This window comes from Bombus affinis, unplaced genomic scaffold (genome assembly GCF_024516045.1).
Source record: "Bombus affinis isolate iyBomAffi1 unplaced genomic scaffold, iyBomAffi1.2 ctg00000070.1, whole genome shotgun sequence".
NCBI lineage: Eukaryota > Metazoa > Arthropoda > Insecta > Hymenoptera > Apidae > Bombus > Bombus affinis.
The window spans coordinates 1,417,234-1,434,739 of NW_026108823.1; the positions used below are offsets into that span (position 1 = coordinate 1,417,234).

The following is a 17,506-nucleotide window of genomic DNA, read 5'->3' on the forward strand; positions in this document are numbered from 1 at the left end:
TTCTCACGAACGACGCTTCCTCTTCTCGAACTCTCTCTTAAGGGGGGTTAGCACGCTTCCCTAACCACCAACATGGAAATTGATCAATTAACAGTAACGCCAATTTCCCTCACTTTCCGAATGAAGGCTTTTCTCCACGAATCCGATGATTTCGTGCCCTTAGGCACACCCATCATAGTTTTCCTCGACAGCGTTACCGTGATGGAGAACCACTCTCCCGTACGATCTCAAAGACGATTCAAGTAACTCTCAGATACGTAGTGATTGCCCCATGCATTAACATTGAGTACAACTTAGACGTTGAAGAAAAGTAGAGTTCGTCATCCCCTTGACCGCGGATTCGTTAGTGAGCCTAGGATCATTGTCATTAGCTTCTCGAGTATCTAATTATCGCGATTACTTGTCCAATTTCATCATAGTCATATTTGCACTAGTAAATATCTCCTCTATTGCATAATGATCACGTCTAGCGCCAATAGGGATTCGTTTCACGCCCTTAACCCTCACTCAAATCTTAACGTCAACCCGACATATTTATATATGTATCTATGAACGTATTTGACATAAAATTTTGATAACGACTAAAATTATATATTCTGATATTAAATTAATTTAATGAGAATAAAAAACTAATTTTTTTAAACAAGATTTTGTATAAAGTTATATTTATTAGGAAAAGTTCGTTCATCCCTTTATAATATGATAGGATTAGACTCATTGCTGTGCAAATCATTTCATGGAATAGTATATGTGTGCGTGTGTGTTCTACGTTTTTATTATAAAAATGCTAAATGTACTAGGAGACGTTTTTAAAAATTCATACATTTTTCTTCATCAAACATATCAATCGTTATATTGAAAAGTTAATTATCTTTTATTTGTTTCGAGCTGCACATTGATTGAGACATTCGTGTTGGTTATAATTGCGAATTTAACGCAACGAAGTTGTTTGAATCCCTTGCAAGCATGTAAATATATCGTCGAATTAATAGGTCAATTACTTGAGGTTGGAATTGAAAGAAAGGGAAAGGTGGAGGAGAAGTCTTGCGTTTGAACGCGGGACACTTTTAAAGCCCATAGTTCGCTGAAATTGCCAGAGAATTCAATTAAATGGCAAATTAAACCATTGAACTGAATCTGTTTCTAATCGCGAGCTTAGAAGTACTATCCTTTGAATTTTTATATCAGTCAACTTTCTTTTTGTACGTACGGTAACGAATACAATTCATAAATTAATGAAGTATGTAATTGGATGAAAGTTCTTCTTCCTGGATTCAGTTTAGACTAAGAAAAATTATATAATAACGAAATTATCAACTTAAAATTGATAGAGTGTATAGTTTATTTTTTTTTTTTTTGCGCGAGGAGGGGAAATGCTGTTACGCATACCCAGTGATCCGCATCACTGGGTTATGTGGGACTCGGGCGGATGTTGTTGCCATACCCACTAAAAACCCCTCCTCCTTTTTCCTTTGCTTCGAGGACAGACAACCCCGGTAAAACCTGTCGCCAGTCATCAGGGTTGTCCTTTCATGCCCCGTTGTATCTTCTTCTTCGGGCAGTTATTCTGTATATTCTGTATTGCTCTCGTCATCTTCTCAGCTAGTTCAGAATACTGGGCTGATCTCCTTCTGTGGTTCTTTGTTGTCTTGTATCTCTGCCTTCACTGCTCCGCGTAGTTGTTGTTGCTCTCGTTCTCCTCCTTGCCTCCTTCAAGGCCTTCGCTGTCACCCTCCTGTGAGACATGACGGTCTTGCGAAATTGCCTGAATTTATCTCAGCTCTCGTTCTTGGCGGTCATCGTGGCGATCAGATTGTCCACGTCTATGTTCTCACCAAGAGCGTTCTCCAGCTCAATCCTTCTGTCCGTTCACTTCGGGCACGTGAAGTCGGGAACGTCAACCGTTTCCAGTGCAAATTCAATTTTGAATCGCAATTTCCATGTTTGCGTGGCAAAAGCGTAAAATCGATAACGCACGCAAACATGTCTTCTTTGCTAATGGCGTATTATAAATATAAATATTTGAATAAATATTGCGAATTTCATATTGCTAAAAGATTTATACTATTTGTTCGTAAATAATCGTCGGATCTATATTTAAGTGGAAACTGCTGCATTAGATCTCTTTTCTTACTTAAAATTATTTGGATTGGTAACTTGGATGTAACATGTAATTTATTCTTCCTTTATAAATAGTGTACAGAAGATACCAATTCAGAGAAATGGAAGGAAAGTCTAAAAGCAAAGAAAATCTACAGGAAGATAAAACGTTCGAGCCTTGCCAGGCTATATAAGATGCTAAGTAATCTTCCTAGTCCTGCAGTTCTTTCTATTTTGATCAATAATTATTGGTATATGTTAGGAATGCAATTAGAATTTTTGTCCTCAAGCAAAGTATAATTTCAATTTTGTATGTAAACCAAAATATTAAATATCAAATAACCATCAAATAAAATTATATTGTATGGACTACTGTTTCTTTAAATATTTGAATATTTGGTAAATATTGTTTATTTAAATATTTTAAATTGCATGAAAAAAAATGATGCAAATAGATCATAGGGCATTTTAACTAAAGAGACCAATATCTATTTAACAGTGATTAAATCGTCACCGTTTAACGCTCCATCTCTTTTATTAACTGTGCCTTGTTAAACTACAGAGGATTACAGAGGATGCGTTTTTTTGATAAATAAACGTTCTGACAAATACGGCAGCGAAATCAGATATGTAGATTCTTACAACAGCAGTTATATTGTATGAATTCCGTTTTTCAGAAGCTTTATTTGTGAAACGACAATTCGCCAGAGTACGGATTCACTGTAGTTATAGCTGTAGGATCTCTATCTAGTTGACAGATCTGCTTTACGTAAAGAATTCCTGTATCTTGTTCTACTTTATCGCGATTCTCTCCTCACCTTATACGCTTTGTCGAGGAAAGTAATATCGCTACATATCTCGGCTCCGGTTACAATAATTAGTTTCCGCCTAAACTGCTAGAACCACGTAGCACGCACTCTACTCTCGTTTATTAAACATTCAGGCCATCTGATCGCATGCGACGAGTTTTATGTTAATCCCGACCAATTACAATATCTTTCTCTCGTTTACAAGGGACGACGAGACTGGCAGTTGCGTGCTTTCCAAAGCAAAAGCCGCGATATCTGCATGATAACCTAACCTCAACCGATTTTGTTGTACTATTCTTAAGTGGACTTCGTTTGTACCACTTTCGTAACAAAAATAGAATATCTAGAACACAGCATTCCGTTATGCGATATTGTCAATTTCTAACATCTGAAACATCAGAGATAATTTTTTCCCTACAGTTGTAAATTTGTGTGAAAAATTACGAACGTAAAGGTGTTTGGCGCATGTACAGTTCCCCCTCCCCCTCCCACTCCAACCTTCATTTGCGTAGACATGCTAGAAAGATCCACTTTTCCACGGTGAAACTGTGTGTATTGTAATTTCATTTTGACAATGGTCCAACATCCTACTATGCATAAATTTAATATCAATATAAGCAGGTTTCATGCCAAGTATTACATCTAACGTATAAGCACAAACCCTGGTTTTAAATACCTTATAGTAACACCGAAAAGATTATTCAGTTGGATGTCTGGCTCAACATCAATATTTTACTTAGAAGATAATACGTCGAGAGCATGTTGGTGGATGGAATGGGAGATGAATGAAGGCTTACTTCTGTAAAATACGTAAAATGGTAGTCGGAATGAATTTTGGCGCTTGGGGACAGAAAAAAAGCTGACTGATACTGTCATACACCTGAATTTATAAAATTTTGAAAATCGATGTAACCTTTGAACTTTATCGTATTCTGTTTCATAGCACAAATTATTGTTCCCGAAATGTACGTTTAGTGTTATAATATATTTGACCAATGGTTCTCAAATACTAGTTTTGCTAAAGCAATGGTGGAATTGGGGCAATTCTTTCTTCTTTTATTCTTTGAATGACTTGGATTTTCGAGTAGTCTAGTGACGATTGATCCGTACAATTAATCGATTTCTTCTTATTACAGAGCTGCAAGAGATTCCGCGTTGGACGCCGATGTTGCGAGTTCGAATGCCTGGATGAGGTTGGCACTGAATATTGGTCCGGATCTGATGTGGTTATCGTCGATGGTTCACCTAAACTCGAAAAACATAGTGTATTGTGGACGCTGAGCTTAGTGATGGCAATTGTAATATTTTAATTTCTCAATAAAGATTCCGATGGCGCCGTTGACAAAATTCGTACCTTATAAACGTCGACGATTAGCTTCAGCCACCGGGAAAAGAAGTAGTGTACAATGTAGTGTGTTAACGAAGAATCATTTGTAACTGAATAATTATACCTCGAGAAGATTATACCTGAGTAATTATATTTATTCTTATTTTCTTCCCCTTTATTTCATTTGAATAGATTTTTGTATTCAAAGAGCGAGGTATGATTATTTCAGACGGGTTAATTTGTTTTTATATATGTCAAAAGAATGAAAGGAGATGACGATGAATCGGTGACAGGTAGAAAATTGTAATCTGTTGTATTTCCATGGTACTGTATACTTGATTATATTTTGTTCAATATTATTCATATTCTATCATGTAATTTGGGAATATACATACATATACATATATGAAAATATAGTGGTATACTTATCCCCTAATCTTTGTGATTTCTATGAAAATTTTATGATTCATTGTCACTTGTATGAAGGATGGAAATATAAAAAATTGATAAAATTATTAATAATATTTACAAAGAAAAAGTGAGCTGTTGGATATACAGGGTGGTTGGTAACTGGTAAAAAAAAGAAGTCGAAAATATACAAATTTTTCATTTGAGGCTTTGTTTTCGAGAAAATCGACTTTGAATTTTCGCTCGGTACGCGTGCACTTTATCACGTTTCGTTATAACGGATTTTATTGTAGATTGTGTTTCGATTGACGTTATGTTGATAAACCGTTCCAATATGTTGCACGCGTTGCACGCATACCGATCAAAAATTCAAAGTCGATTTTCTCGAAAATAAAGTCTCAGACGAAAAATGTTTATTCTATATTTTCGACTTCTTTTTTCGAGTAGAATCACCAATTTTCCGCTTGTACTATCAATTACCAACCAGCCTGTATGACAAAATTCTATTTTAAACACCAAATTCGCCACGATTGGCTATTTTGTTTACGAAATTAAACGAATTTAATAAATGAAATGGCAAGGAAGGAACTACAAGTGACCGTCAAACTATTTTTATGCTTGAAAAGTAATTCGCAAAGTAATATAAAATAATACTACTGATTTGTGTCTCTTTCAGAATTTTTTCTTAATCTCTTGTTTTTTTTCCTTCAAATTTATTATTTATTATTTATTAGGTGTCACGAAAACCGATTAAATATTAAATATCTTAAATATAGATTGAAATGAAAGCTTGTCAGTTCTCGTTCAATTGTCACTTCAAAGTTGTTAGTTCAAAGGTTCTCGTACATCATAAAGCAAGGGACCAAATCTTTAACTTATTACAAATTAAACCTTTTATTGTAATTACGAAAATTATGAAAGTACCAAGCGAAACAAGTAGGGAACATGAACTGCTCAACGAACCAAAGAACGGCTCAGTGACAAAATTAATAAAGTAAGGATCACAAATATTACAACATTACACTCTTACATCACATAATAGTTCTCTATACAAAAGATATATAGCGAATCGACTTTTCACAACGATAAGAATCAACAGAACCAATTAAGACCAGGCGAAACTCTCATAAGACAACAATATCAGGGGGATCAAATCAGCGATTTTAATCTATGTTACAAATTATAGTTATCAAGAATAATTGCTCTTTTCACGAAAATTATGCTGATGACACACTCACAATGCATTTTATATTTGGTAATCGGATGTGCTCGTGGCCATCAGGAGTATAAAGACGACGTTTTTAGAAAATGACAGCGCTGTCGGGTTTTAAAAGCTTTTATTTTTTTATTCATCATTACGAAGATTGTGATGGAAGAACGTAATGGGGTAAAATCTGACGATTCCTTAATGAAGAATGCTTAAAGAGATTCTATAGAAAACGGTGATCGTTTCGTTGGGTAGTTCATTCGAATTTTGATCAGGATTATTGAGATAGAAGGGTCGAGAGCTTGGTGGAATATCAACTTTGACGCTTCAACGCTTCATCTCTTTTCAAGCTCACCAGTCACGAACCATGGTTCACTGAATATATCTTTTTGGAAAATCCTTTTTGGATTTTCGTACGGGAAACATGGTATGTTTGACAAGGGATTTTCTTTTGAGGCAATTTAGAGTGACAAAAAGGTCTTTCTGTTAGGTAGCTTGTCGATAAAAATGTTTTATTAATAACGTAAATGGAACGAGTAGTTACGAATTTAAATAGAATATGACCAAATGGAATATATATCTTCTCTTCGACTTTCATAAGCTGAAAGCCCCGTATCTAAATTTTATCTTAATTATTTGAAGCAAAAAGTATGTTCTTTTATCTTCTTTTAGTTGTAACATTCACTATACTATGCTTTGTTTATATGCTAAAGCTCATATTTTATGAGTTAAGGAATAAATTAGATATGGGGAGACTATATTGTTAGATTGTTAAATGTAACTAAATGGAACTCATAGTTTATTAAAAACTGTGGGATAAATACGTATAAATGTTGTAGTCGTTGTAATCTATTATTGTGCTATTATAGGTATACGTGTGTACTATAGAAGGACCACCCTATTAGATACTGACAGCTTTCTTCTAACATAATCTTTCCATAGAATCTTATAATCTTTTTCCTCTCATTGTCTCCGAATAAGAAGTGTGTAATAAATGTTCGAATTTCGGTGTGTTGAGAAAGCTGCTCGGTTAAGTTTCTGACTACAAAAATGGTCTTTTTTTATCAGAAAGAACGAAAATAAATGTTCGGCAACGAGTTTTTTTTTTAAGATTTTTATTTTTACGTATCAAGTATAGGGAAGAAGTAGTGATCTCTCTTTTATCGATGAAATCATGTTAGGCGAACGTAGTAAATGGCTTCTGCAGTATCACGGAACTATTCGTATTACTCGATTAACTGAGTTCCCCTGAGTCAGTGGTTCTCAATTCTTGAAGCGTTTATTTATCGATTAGGGAATAGTTCTAAATCTTTTTCGACTTTCTCCAAAGAATTCTCAAATTGAATATTTAAGACAGCATTTAATGAATTCAAATTGAAACACCTTATTTTATTACGTAAAATTAAAATAACATACTACAAGGAATGTCAGTAATTTGGTATTTCTCTATGCCAATTTCCTTAAAATTTGTATAAAATTTAAATGTATCTTTTGTTACTAATCTAAAAATTATTACTGTTTCCAATAATATAAGAAATAATACCTTAAAAATCGCTCAATAAATACGCAAAATACTTTGAAGGTAACCGAGCCAAAAAAAATAAATAAATAAATAAAAAACAAATAAATAAATTTAATAGTAAACACGTAGGTGAAACACTTGCTGAAATTTGCATCACTCGACACGAGCGAACCGTTCGGAAGGAAAACGCGTTCAGCCCCCAAGGCGGTGGAATTGGGATCACTTAATTAACTCCGTTTGAATCTATCTTGAATTAATTCTCGTTTAACGACCTGTGCGTATTCAACATCATAACATTTCCGACCATATCGTTCCCAGAAGATGAAACAGCACGGTAAAACAGATGTGAATACCTATCACGAGCGAAACAGAAATGCGAAGATCCTTTGGAATAATAATAAATTGCATAATCCTAATAATAAAATTGCATGCATAGGAACCATGGATGGAACACAAGACAAAGGTGTAGATGGTATTATAAGCTTTGAAACGAGCGTATAGGACGAGAGAAATTGATCAAAAAATTGAGTTGAGCCCATTGAAGTTAGGAATAACATACTTTGATGTTTTGTTTAAAGGAGAGATATTGAACTGTGCAAAAATTGTATAGGTTCTCTGAAGGTAAATAAGATTTTGTTGCTGAGTAAATAAACGAGATTTCAAGTTTCTCTTGAATATTGGAAATTTAAAGGTTTTGATGGTATTTTATCGTTATATTACTTCCAAATTTTAAAGGACCAAATCACATGGCTGATATTTTTAAAGTCTTTCTATATCTTTGAGGAAGTAAGATAAGGTTGATAGATAGTCGTTGTTGGTACTTAACCGAGTATGGTCATATAGTCGATTAAATGAAATTTCTATTCTTTCAGATATATATCGTCAAATATATATGTCGGATTAGGGTCAGGATTATGGAGAGGGGCGTTTGATGAATTCTCATTACAATTAGCCATTGCCGTGATACAATAAAGAGTTTACTAGCACAGGCTTATCAACAAGATTAGGCACTCGTAGCACTAGTGATAATGATCTTAGGTTCGAAACGAATCCGCGGTCACGGGATGATAAACGTATGTTCTCGCACAGTTCAAGTCTAACTCTTTGTTAACTAGATGTGAGGTATTCACTGGTTGTAAGGTGGTACTGTCACTCGTCGATGAGATCGTACGAAAGAAAGAATCTCCGTCTCGATGATGCCGTCGAGGAAAACTATAATGGGTGTGTCTAAGGACATGAGATCCCCGGATTCGTCAACGAAAGCTTTCGTTCCAAAGGTGAGGGAAATTAGCGCTGTTGCTAATTTGTCGATTTCCATATCGGCGTTTTGAAAGAGATGCTGGCCGCCCTTGAGGGGAGGTTGTTGACGGGGGGCATCGTTCGTGGAAGATAGGTTTCTCCTATCTTCCCGTAGTTGCAACAAAGTCTATTTGAAGGACTTCGCTTGACTAAATCTTAAGATCTATAACGGGTCCTCACGTTAGCTAAACATACACTACAAAGGCATGCCGACATCCGGCGATCATCTTACCCGGAGGACAAAATTTGCGTGTGGCGGGCCGCGGGATAGAAACTATTGAAGTATTTACTGCCACGTGTCGCTACGACTATTTCTTTTAAGGAGAGGTATAGAGTTACTCTGTGCCTTTGTTAGATAAAACGTTCATCCCTTTGACCGCGGCTACGTTCGGCGATTGATTGTCGCCTCGAGCACAAGCTCATGATCATAAATCTCGAATAATCGGAGCGGCATTTGTTTAATCTAAGTTACAACGTTACGGTATTCCCGCGAATCCAAGGAGGGGTTCCGGTGTTCTTTCATCTCCGACATGTATTATATATCAATGTTAATTGTTATCTGTGTTGGCGTAGTGAATAAACACATTGATGTTCGGTGTTTCAATTATCAGAATTATAATCGATGTTAAATGTATAGAGTGTCAAAAAATTATTTGTTGTAGCTGTGGAAGATGGAGATCTGTTAGAGAAAATGGATCATGAAATTGATCTTGAGTATAATTTTCAGAGAAAATTTTTTATTGCATCATAAAGTACTTATCACGAGAAACGAAAGTATCAGAAAACCCCTGGATCGTAAATGATTCGTTCTTTTGAAAAAAGCTGTTTAAAATTTCTTGTACTAATCCTTATACTAATTGTGTATACTAATTGTATTTAGTATATTATGTTATAAATAATGGTTAATATAAGTACCAAAATAAATAGACAACAATTAATTAGATAACATCGTAATCCAGAATGATAAGCGAACAAAACGCAGTACTCAGACAGCAAACCCAACAAATCACAGTCATGCTACAACTAATTACAAACGTGCTAAGCAAAAAATAAAAAACGGACACTCTAAAAATAGCAGCCTGGAACTCAAACGGCCTACAACAACGGGCCCTCGAAATTAAAACATTCATATACAGTAACAATATAGACAAACTACTTGTCTCAGAAACACACTTCACTACAAAAAGCTACTTGAAAATACCATACTACACCATATATGATACCAAACACCCCTCAGGAAAAGCTCACGGAGGGACAGCAGTGATAGTCAGAAACGATATCAAACATTATCTACACAGCCCAGTTAACAAAGAATATTTACAAGGAACTACTGTTACAGTTCAAACTAGCAGCAACTACTTCCAGTTGTCAGCAGTATATGTGCCTCCGCGACACAAAATAACATCACAAATGTGGGAAGAATACTTCCAGGACCTAGGGGACAAGTACATCGCAGCGGGAGACTACAACTCAAAGCACACGCTATGGGGGTCAAGAAACATTATACCTCGAGGCAGAACACTGGAAAAATACATTAGAAATAATAACCTCAATATATTATCCACAGAAACACCGACACATTGGCCGACTGACCTGAACAAAAAACCAGATCTTCTGGACTTTGCAGTTACAAGGGGACTAAACACAAATAAACTAAAAATAACACCCAACCTCGAGCTCAGCTCCGACCATACACTCATAATAATTGAATACAGAAACAAACCAATACACTATAGCAAACCAGAAACACTATGCAATAAAACCAGCAAATGGCAAACTTTCAAAGAAATAATAGAACGCAAAATAAACTGCAACATCCCGTTGAAAACTCCGGGACACATAGAACAGGCAGTAGCAACATTGACAGCAACTGTTCAAGAAGCAGCAAGGACAACCACTACACCCGAATCAACCAGCAGACAAACAATAACAATCCCGCAAGAAATACTCGACAAAATCAGAGAAAAAAGAAAAGCAAAAGCAAAATGGCAAAAATACAGAACTCGAGAAAACAAAAAACACTTAAACAAACTTGCAAAGGAAATAAAAAACAAAATAAAGGAGCACAACGATAACGAATTCGCAAAGTTCATAGGGATACTCTCCACACACGAGAGCACCAACTATTCACTATGGAAAGCCACGAAATAAATAAGGAAGCAGATAATACCCGTCCCAGCAATCAGAAAAGCAGATAACACATGGGTAAGAAGCAACGAAGAACAAGCTGAAGAATTCTCCAACCACCTCTGCAACACATTCACACCACACATTATCAACAACAGCAACCTCAAAAGTCATACGGAGGAGGATCCACAAACCACTATTACCACAACCGGCAAAGAATACACCATACCTAAAACATCAGCACAAGAAATTAGAAACATAATTGATAAAACAAAAAACAATAAAGCGCCAGGAATCGGACTAATTGTTACGCCGCGCAACACATCTGCACTCCATCCCGCGCGGCGTGACAGCCAACGGTCGACGTGCCGTCCTTCGAACCCTCTATAGGCCTAAGGACCCACCATAAAATCGAAATCCTAACTGCATTGTTCGCACACATGGTTTAAGTCAATCTGTTTGCCAGAAAGGACTTTCTAATTCCAGAAGTGTTTTCAGCTGGTTTTTTAGAAGGGTCCTTGGGTTTATTACGTGCTCTTAAGAATTGCGGAGAAAGCAGGTAGTGGCCTAACGAAAAAAGCGGAGATCTCCCTAACGGAAAATCCGAGTCTCCCCATAAACAATGTCGCCTAGGACCCAAGTTAGTAGAAGGCTTCTTCCTCCTATCTTCCTTCCCAACATTGCTCATAACCAATCAGCATCGCGGATCATTGCCCTCACTTTCCTAACTGAAAATGTAAGCAACGAATCCGCGTTCTTCGTTCAAAGGGCACACCCATACCGAGCTTTCCTTCGCATTCACATTAGAATAAAACTTCAGAGTTTGATCGTCTCTCACGGTGCCTAGAGTTCCTGCATTTCCTATAACTCTCACCGTTCCTACCTCTCCTGAGTTTGATCGTCTCTCACGGTGCTTAGAGTTCCTATAATCCGTATAGCTCTCACCGTTCCTGCATCTCTCAGAGTTCCTTCATCATTTCTCACGGTGCCGAGAGTTCCTGCATTCCCTATAACTCTCACCGTTCCTATATCTCTCAGAGTTTCCTACAACTCTCAAGGTGCCTACACGGCCTAGAGTCTCCTAAGGCTCTCACATTATCCAGAACTCCGACAGTTCCTATAACTCTCAAGGGCCTAGAGCGCCTAAAGCTCTCCTTTTCTCATCCAAGACTAACCCTTCTCTCGTTATCTGTATCTTAATCAACGGCGTTATTACTTTGTGTGATTGTATAAAGTGTTGGAAATATACATTATTATAACTCAGTGACTACCAATGTTATACCGCATCAACCACCCCGATTATCCTAACCGAAATACGGGGATCGAACTATTCGTGGTGTCGATTATTCTAATCGTAACGGGAATTTACGACTCCCGTTGACGCGTATTCTAACGACCGCGTCTCCCCGCGATAGCTCGAAAATACACTAATCAATGGTAAAATCTTGAAAAACCTTCCGCCAAAAGCAATAAGACTAATGACAATAATATTCAATGCAGTTCTAAGAATTCAATGCTTCCCCAAACCATGGAAATTAGCACAGATCAAAATGTTACATAAATGAGGCAAAGACCCGCACCAAACTGCATCTTACAGACCAATATCACTGCTTCCAGTATTTTCCAAAATACTGGTAAAAATAATATATTGCCGGATAAAAACAATAATAGAGACAAAAAAACTAATACCGGATCACCAATTTGGTTTCAGAAACAAACACTCCACGATAGAGCAAATGCACAGGCTTATAAACGAAATAATAGTAGCACTAGAAAACAAGGAATACTGCACAGCCCTCTTTATAGACGTAGAGAAAGCATTCGATAAAATTAACCATGAAAGTCTACTACAAACAATTAGGAAACAATTCCCGGAGCAAATACACCAATTAATAAAATCTTACCTAAGCAGCAGAACCTTCGTAATAAAAATCAAGGACACACATTCTCAAGTTAAAGACATCAAGGCCGGGGTACCACAAGGAAGCCTCCTAGGCCCAATACAATACACATTATACACGGCGAACATACCAACAACTACCAACAGCACAGTATTGACATTCGCGGAAGACACAGCTATACTAGTCAGGCATAATAACCCAGAAACGGCAGTCAAAATACTACAAGAACATATCATAAAAATAGAAAATTACAAGAAAAACAAATTACAAGAAAAACAAATAAAAGCAAACCCCAATAAATGCAACCATATTACATTCACGCTACGAAAAAAGATACCACCAAACATCTTATTGAACGGCACGCATATAACGCAAACAAAGCATGTCAAATACCTAGGACTCCACTTAGATACACAACCCACATGGAAACTACACATCAAATCAATAGTAGAAAAAATACAGAAAACAAGGAGACAAATGCATTGGCTAACAAGCCGAAAATCCAAATTAAGCATAGAAAATAAATTAAAAATATATAAAACGATCATAAAACCAATCTGGACGTACGGAATACCATTATGGGGGACGGCAGCAATGAGCCATATAAACAAAATAGAGGTAATACAGGCTAAAATCCTCAGAACAATAGTAAATGGACCTTGGTACGTCAGAAACGAAGATATACGGAGGGACCTGGGAATCCCAACGGTCAAGGAAGAAATTAGCAGATACTCCGAGAAATACAAATCAAGAATAGCAACACACCCAAACCGGTTAGCTGCGGAAACATACAAAACCATAAACATGGACAGAAGACTAAAAAGGAAGCACCCAGCAGACCTTATAAAGGACATAACCTAACAAACACGAGGATGGTACCACGCTGGGGGTAGCCACCAACATGCTAAATTAACTGTTAAAAAATTCCACCAAATGTCCAAATTGGACAAATTGTGAATTTCAATAAATAAATAAAAAAAACATCGTAATAACATAATATAATATAATGGGGATCATCATGATGGCGGCAAGCAGAACGGACACGTGCACGTCGCTCCGTAGGCATAACCGAAATATCTGGGTAAATTAAAGAACTCGGGCGGAAAAGTGCACGGAAGTGAAGTTTCTAGTGCTCCGGAATGAGTGGGAGTACAAGAAATAGGGGAGCTCGCTGGTATAAAAGCGAGAGAAACGATTGAAAGTGCTGTGTGTGAAAAGTGAGGTTAGGGGCAGAGCGGAGGCCATCTTGGGTCGCGAGACCGAAGCGCCACCGTGCGGGCTACCTGGGTAACCAAGGAGTGGTGGAGAGCGCCCCCGTGGAGGACCAGTCTAAACTCCCCGCGTCGAACAGTGATAGGGACACTGCGAGTTTTAGTATCCGGTCATCAGTCATACGACTGGCGACTTTACGACGACATCGGCAAGTTATTTAGGACACGAATCGCATACACGCGGAAGGATACAGTGGGAGCATACGACGACCGGCTACGTCGAAGGACATCCATTTCAAACATACATATATATATATATATATATATATATATATATATATATATGTATATGTATATTAAAGATACAAATACAATATGGACAAGTACTATAAGGTAAGTAAACTTACGGCTCAGGGGGTTTCGGAGCTTCCAGGCCCCGTCGGGGATTCGAGTAGCGTCCCAGGCTCGACCCGACGATCACCCAACGACTGGACGAACGGCGAGGGGAAGGTCGATCCCAGGGCCTCCCCTCGTTCGGTAAACACGACCGGGGACCAAGAAACACCCGCAGTTGTCACAGAGGAAAAGATGTGCAAGAGAAGCACAAGAAGATACCTCGAATTTGATGAAGACATCGCGGGGATCATCGAGGATGTCGAGATGCCAATGCAGGCACTCAAGGATAAGACACCACCCACCGAAAAGGCGACCCGATTCGCCAAGGAAAAAATCCCGAAAGGTGACAAGATCACCAGATATATGAGAAAGTCCCCAGTGGAAGGGAGCGCGTGCAAGACAACGAGAAGCCTGGCCAGGAGCCAGCCGATGGCAACGAGGGACGAAACGGCCAGCACCTCGGAGCTAGACACACCGGCGGAAATGTCGGACAGCGGCAGCGAAGCGGCGGCACCAAGGGAATGTCTCAGGAGGAAGGCCATGGCGAACAGAGCAACGGCCGAGACCAAAAGCAATGACGAGGACAGTATCGTCATCAAAATGAGCGAATGGAAGGCGATGACGGAAATCATCACAGAAGTCTTCCGCGAAATCCAATGCATAGGTAGCAGACTCTACCTCATGAGCAAAAAGGATACCGACATCAAGAAAAGGAGGGACGCAATCAGTAAAAAAGCGATCAAGCTCCACTCGATGTTGGACGAGATGAGGCTCAAGAGGAACGCTAGGACAGTCACGGCCACCAGGATGACCAGCCCTCCGGGGAGGAGTGAGGAGATGGAAGGAAAGAGGAAGGAGAGATCGCCCGTCGAGGGGAAGGGCGACACCAAGAGAAAGAGACCAACGACCGTGGAGGCCTCCTACGCAGGAGCCTCTGCCGGCAACAGCTCGGCAAAAGCGACTACGGACTGCACGAACAGCGATGTAAAGGATGACTGGATCCCTGTCCGCGGAAGGAGAGGAAAAAGAACGGACACCCCGACGGTTGTCAGTAAGGCGAACGCAGGAAGGGCGGCATTGGACAAGCCAAAGAGGCCGGAGGGACCGAAGAGGATACGTAACAGACCCGAAGCCATCTTCGTCAAAGTAGGGCAAGACAAGGAGTGGATCCAGGTCTACAAAGACTTGATGGGGGCAAGGGAGACCCTAAAAGAGAGCTGTGGAATTAGGAGGACCAGAATAGGTGACTTTCTGATCGAGCTGAAAGCAGGTAGCAACGCCAAAAAGACCGCGGCGGATATGAACACGGCGCTAAGAGGCAAGGTGAAAGCGCTACCAATGCGCGACAAGACCTCCGTAGAGATCAGGGATATAGACCCGCTCGTAGGCAAGGAAGAACTAGCCAGGGAGATAGGAATGCAACTGGGCATAAGCGACATCACTGAGGTCGAAGTAAAGACCCTAAAAATGGCGCCGTGGGGCACCCAATCGGCAATAGTGACGATGCCGAAAGCCTATCTGGCCAAAGAGGGGGCGAGCCTCGATAAAGGCACTACCCAATGTGGTAAAGTGCTACAGATGTCACATGTTCGGTCATATCGCGAACAAATGCACGGCGATAAGCCCTGGAAAGGAGATTTGCAGGAAGTGCGGAGCCAAAGACCACACGATAGCTGCCTACGCCAACGCATCCTGCTGCTCCATCTGCAGCAAGGAGAAAGGAGTGAAATTTGACCACGTAACCGGATCCCTGGCTTGTCCAGAATATAGAAGGCGCTTGAAAGCGAATAAATGAGGATACTGCAGATAAACCTCAACAGATGCAAGCTGGCACAGGACATGATGCACCAATGCGCGATCGAACTTAGGCCGGATATAATAATAATTTCCGAGCCGAACAGGCAGCTACCGCACTGGTTTAATGACACCAAAGGAGACGCCTCGATATGGGTCACACTCCTCAATGGCAAACTGCCTGATGAAACAACAGAGGTCAAGAGCGACGGGATAGTGGGCGTCCGCGTCGGCGACGTCTTCTGCTTCAGCGGATACTGTTCGCCCAACATAAATAAGCTAGCATACTCCGAATACATAGACACGCTGTCGACTATGACGAAGAGCGCTGCTAGAGGACACGACAAGGTCGTCGTGGCCGGAGACTTCAACGCAAAGTCAACCTGTTGGGGAGGATCGACCACAGACAAGAGAGGGAGAGTCTTAATGGAGGCACTAAGCGGCCACCGGGTGTTTCCATTGAGGCTCAAGGAAAAGTACACTTTCTTCATGAACGGGAAGACGAGCTTCCCCGACATAATAAGCGTATCCAATAAGGTCAGCGAGATACACGCCGGAAGCGCGGTCTTGGACAAATACTCGGCCTCGGACCATCTGTACGGGCTCCACAGGTTTAAGGCGAGGAAGACCCGAATCGTATCGAAGTTCTACAGGTACGTGACCAAGGACATGTCGCCGGAGGAGTTCCTGAGCAGATTCGACGACACACTGAAGAAGGAGGACCTCAACGCGGCTATCGGAGAGGATGGGGCCGAGCCCTTGCAAAAGAGCATCGAAGGTACGTGCGAAGGGATGCTAAGGAAGCCGAACTGTGCGGCGAGCCGCAAGTACGCGAACTACTGGTGGAACCCGATGATCGCGGAACTGAGAGCGCAGGCGCACAAAGCGCTCAGGAAGGTGACGAGAGAAAGGAAGAAGAATGCCGGCAACACCGAGCCCCTCGTCAACGCCTGCAAGGAGATCCGAAGGCAATTAAAAAAGGAGATCGCCCGCAGCAAAAAAAACAGCCTGGGCAGAATACTGCAAGATACTGGAGAGCGACCCTATCGCACGGTCATGAAGAAATGTAAAAGCAAGGGACCAACCAACGACATGCCGATCGACATGGTGAAGGCAGTCCTACAGAGGCTATTCACCTTGGGACACGGACCCCCCCCATTATGAGGACCGCGAGGAGGTAGAGACCGAAGAAGATGGAGATATTAGCCTCAGCGTCGCCATCGACGAAGGCGATGTCGTCGATGCCGCCGGAAGAATGAACACCAAGAAGGCTGCAGGAGTCGATGGCGTGCCGGGCGAGATCGCGAAGCTGGTAGCGAGTCGCAGGAGCGAGCTCGTGACAAGGGCGTTCAACGGCATCACTGAATCAGGAAGGTTCCCAGTCTGCTGGAAGACGGCCAGAGTA

At 40.2% G+C, this 17,506-nt stretch overlaps 1 protein-coding gene and 1 long non-coding RNA gene across 11 annotated transcripts in view; one reads left to right on the top strand and one right to left on the bottom strand.

The window, feature by feature from the left end:
• The window catches only part of LOC126927052 (integral membrane protein DGCR2/IDD-like), a 392,464-nt gene that overhangs the window by 156,683 nt on the left and 218,275 nt on the right, over positions 1 to 17,506 (top strand). Inside the window, exon 3 of one of the 7 annotated variants that reach the window (XM_050743390.1) lies at positions 4,046 to 4,484. The exons of the other annotated variants lie outside the window; for them this stretch is intronic. Coding sequence (XP_050599347.1) covers positions 4,046 to 4,219 — 174 coding nt within the window. The 3' untranslated portion in view covers positions 4,220 to 4,484. Of the gene's footprint in view, positions 1 to 4,045; positions 4,485 to 17,506 lie in introns of those variants that run through there. 7 annotated transcript variants of the gene reach the window in all.
• LOC126927093 (uncharacterized) overlaps positions 1 to 17,506 on the bottom strand; it is a 161,808-nt gene that overhangs the window by 5,530 nt on the left and 138,772 nt on the right. The window lies entirely within an intron of this gene.